General features: G+C 31.6%; 1 protein-coding gene across 1 annotated transcript; it reads right to left on the bottom strand.

Moving 5' to 3' along the window:
- Positions 1-2,575: 2,575 nt before the first annotated feature.
- Positions 2,576-3,867, bottom strand: LOC127708521 (uncharacterized). The gene is made up of 2 exons (XM_052213420.1): positions 3,416-3,867; positions 2,576-2,707 (listed from the first exon to the last, which is right to left on the bottom strand). The coding sequence occupies exons 1-2, from the start codon at positions 3,782-3,784 to the stop codon at positions 2,576-2,578; spliced, it is 501 nt and encodes a 166-aa protein (XP_052069380.1). The 5' UTR covers positions 3,785-3,867.
- Between the last annotated feature and the right edge of the window lie 210 nt (positions 3,868-4,077).

The raw sequence follows: 4,077 nt of genomic DNA on the forward strand, positions 1-4,077 counted from the left end.
CGTTCAATACATTGCTTATGTTAACCACGTTAACACACACATATATGCGGGAATTGTTCAAGCATGTTTTTTTTCAAATATTTATTCTATTAATATGTTTTATGAATGATATTCTTGAAGTATGATACTGTTATTTAAACCAAAGAATTCATAATTATTTCTATTAACTAATGGGTATGCCATCGTCAAATTGTCAGCGTAGATTATCAAGAATTGCCTGACAAAAATGCTTCAATGAATGAAAAAATGTATGAAAAAAAATCTGATTCCGCAGGTAAGCTTAATAACCTGTATAGAACTCGGGTGTATGTACTCACTACAAGACTTTAAGAAGTATTACCCAAGGAGAGGCGTGATTCTCTACAAAAAGTTATTAAACCAACCCAATCATACATTTTTGGGGTCGTTTTTTACTTTTTTTTGGGGGGGAGGGGGGGGTTCAAAATTTATAAATAAACAGAAACCAGCGACAACTATTGAATTTCAGGCTTCTACCTTTAGACAGACTCAAACAGCATGTGACGAGGTCAAACATGTTAACAAGCGCTCAACCCTCCCGCTTAAAAAGACTCGACTCATCAGATCGCCAAATTAAAAGCACAACAACTTATAAAAAGACTAAAGACACAAAGTACTGATCTAAGAGTACTCGCAGTTCCTGAAAGCTAGTTCAGAGCCAATTACAACTAATAAATGAATCATGTTTCCACTATTAAAATATCAATCGGTACACATCCAATGAAATTAGTGTAAAGACGTCATAATTAGTCTGCGAAAACACGACCAAAATATCATTTTTGACAAGATGTAGGACCGTAAATTTTCATAAGTCTATAGAAATAAATATTTAATTATGTTTTAATATATTGATAACAAGATCAATGTTAGTACGGATAAATTTCAAAGATCTCATCACGATTATGATAACCTTATATAATAAGTCTGTTCAAAGGATCAATAAGTTACATGGATCGTATCTAAAGTTACAGACACTATACAGAACATCACAGAATATTAAGGATCCGATATCCCGTTGTTAATAAGTTTTCTAGCTAAGGAACAGTCAAACGTCCAAACAAATTAATTTACCAGTTATAGATAGATAAAAGTCATTAAAATCTATATTGTCAAAACAGGCATGAACACAAATAGCGAACGAGTTGGTATATATCATCACCGTAAGATGAAACCAAAGAAACATCATCGTCCGAACAAAAGGAAAAATTTACATAGAGAACGTCCCTTTTTGAAAGCACAGTTTTTGCTGTTATATAAAATTATTTATAGTAAGTTTCCTTTGGTAAATTTCTGCAGTATATCAATAGATTTCTTGATTATTAAACGCAAAAATATCATTAAGGTAAAGTTAAGTGATGATGAATATATCAATTAAATGGAGAAAATACTATACTGATATTCATTGAGATTAGCCCTAAACTGTTATATATAACAATAAACGAGCAAGTCTGTTATTAAAGGGGCGCAATTGATGACTTTAAGAATATCTACAATTTTTAGATATATTTCGTTCGTCTTTTATATGTTCAATCACATAAAGGTGTTTACATACCTCGGGACTACAAAGTCTCACTCAAAAATGGCCAAACATGTTCACATTCTAAACAGGCAAACCGTAAATTTTTCAATATACAATATTAAATCAATGTCACCTTTTTAAATGATGCTTAGAAACCGAGGAAGGGCGAGGTATACGAAGGTCTTCAACTGTTTTTTGTCGAATACAAAATGGTATTGTTTTTAAACTGCACTTAAAAATAGCCACAATTATAGTTATGAAAATTTTCACACTAAAATAAAACTTGTTTTTCATCCCTAGACGAGTTCCAAATTGTTAAGAAAAGTGACATATATGTGGCATGTAATCGATATTGAAAGCATTATCACTTCTTACTAAATTTGGTAGATCAAGACAACAGGAAGTGTTCTTACTGCAACATAGATACTAGTACATATATTATTGTTAAATTCGCTTGCACTTGGATCGTTACTCAATATACAAAACTTTTGCAGTAAATATTTGTAGACAGAAGTTACAGCAATAAATTAAGGCATCAGTAGTTAACCGATGTTTAAATCACAAAAATCGATTAAAAAGACGCAAAAAAGGATTCGGATGAACTCCAAAAGAAGCGAAAGATAGGCTTATACTTTAGTAATTACTGATATCACTCCCAGTCTAAAAAATGTGCTGATCAGTTCATGGTTACTTTGTTTATTTTAGCGCAGTTTTTTTTTTATTCTTTTTTTATTAATGTAAATCACCCGTAGGGCCTTCTTAGGTTTTTGTTTGATACAGTAGGTTGTTGATGCGTTCATCAAAAACAAGCAAAGTGGTTCATAAGGGCAATCTGAAAATCAGACGTGTCTTATGAATTTTCAGTTGATCGATGTAGTTCATGATATTATTTTGTTTACTATCGGGTACAATACATTTAAGAAGCTAAATTGCTTGGTTGACTTTGTTCCCGGAAGCATTATTAGTGAAGTAAGTTTATATATCTGTGATTGGCTAATAGTGATAGGGAAAATAGAGTGAAGATATAAAGGAGGGCATTCAAAAGACCAACAAAACAGCCAGTACCCAAACAAAATATAAGAACGATAAAACACAGCAACAACAAAACATTATATAAAAAACCAAAAAATGAGGAGACGAACCCCATCTAAAATCGTGATGACACAAGAGCTCCGGAAGATAAGTAATTTCTTATCCACATCAATTCTAAAGCAATTCAAAGTCCGGTTATAAGTCGTTTTCGATAATGTCATCAATCGACACGAAGAAGACGAGGAATTGGTTATGACATTTGGAACATAGCCGTAGTTATATGTGACACAGATATTCAATAACGGTCAACCAAATCAGGATGGCGTCGTAAATCTTTCAAAGAGATGAATTCCTTTTAACCACTTGGAACCCGTGATGCAATTGCTTACTATTAAGCAGTACAAATCTAACAAATATGAATCTATGTTATAATGTTTATTATGAAAACAATCGTTTTACATATGTTCTAATACACATATTACATTATAAATAACAACATTAGAAAATGCAGCAACAATTAAAAACAAGACTATCTTTGAAATAATAAAAGTTATGAAAGGTATTAGGATAACAGAAATAATGGATACACACATATGTTCATAACACTTGTATCTCACCACTGTTGATATTTGTGTTTCAAGTTCCACAAATAAATACATACGATGTACACCGCTTGAAAATTTAATATCTCTTCAAGGTTTCTTATGTGTAACAGAACCATCATGATGCTGATGCTTCTTGCAACTTTGTCTTTTCTATGTTTACCAACAAACGCAAAATATTTCTACTTTCCAAAAATACCCTTAAAGTTATCTTTATGGAATGACTTTCGTTTGTTTATATATTTAGTCTTCCCATCATATGATAAACACACATCAGATCGGTTGACCTTCCACCTGGGTTGCCACCACGAATTTTTACATGATCTGTCCTCGCAGATTTCCTCCTATCAATTCTTCTAATATTAATTACTTCCACTCTTGAAAGATGGCGCAACCTTTCTAACTGCTTCAGAATCCATAATCGTCTATTATCTGCGGATACGTATTTACCGTCAATTAATTTAACCTCAATCATTGGTAAGTCTTTGACAGACATAATCCCATCATAAATGTCATCTCGAACTTCTCCAATCAGGCGGCCATCTTTGAATTTGTTCGCAATAGAAACTTGAGAGAACAAAACTTCCGATGGCTTTACGTTGTAACAAGTCATTATGTAAATCTTCCATAAAATAAATCATAAGTAATACTAGTTTCAAAATCTGAGGTAGACTACTATTGTTTATACTGGTGAGATTATTTTATATACCCGATGAATGATCTAGAAAAAAGAATTTCCATACATATAGATATAACAATTGGAAATTACATAATATTAAAAATAACTAAACTGATAACTTTATATATATATGCATGTTTATTATCTTTGAGCCATTGCATTGTTAATGTAAATATACTATACAGGAATTTTGTTGATCTAAATAATAATCAGTTTATCATAAGGAT

Source organism: Mytilus californianus, unplaced genomic scaffold (assembly GCF_021869535.1).
Source record: "Mytilus californianus isolate M0D057914Y unplaced genomic scaffold, xbMytCali1.0.p SCAF_7, whole genome shotgun sequence".
In the NCBI taxonomy this organism is placed as follows: domain Eukaryota; kingdom Metazoa; phylum Mollusca; class Bivalvia; order Mytilida; family Mytilidae; genus Mytilus; species Mytilus californianus.

Coding starts and splice junctions, on each gene's coding strand:
- LOC127708521 (XM_052213420.1), bottom strand. CDS start 3,784: ATGACTTGTTACAACGTAAAGCCATCGGAAGTTTTGTTCTCTCAAGTT. Junction 2,708..3,415: donor ATCATATGATGGGAAGACTA/AATATATAAACA, acceptor TATCTTCCGGAG/CTCTTGTGTCATCACGATTT.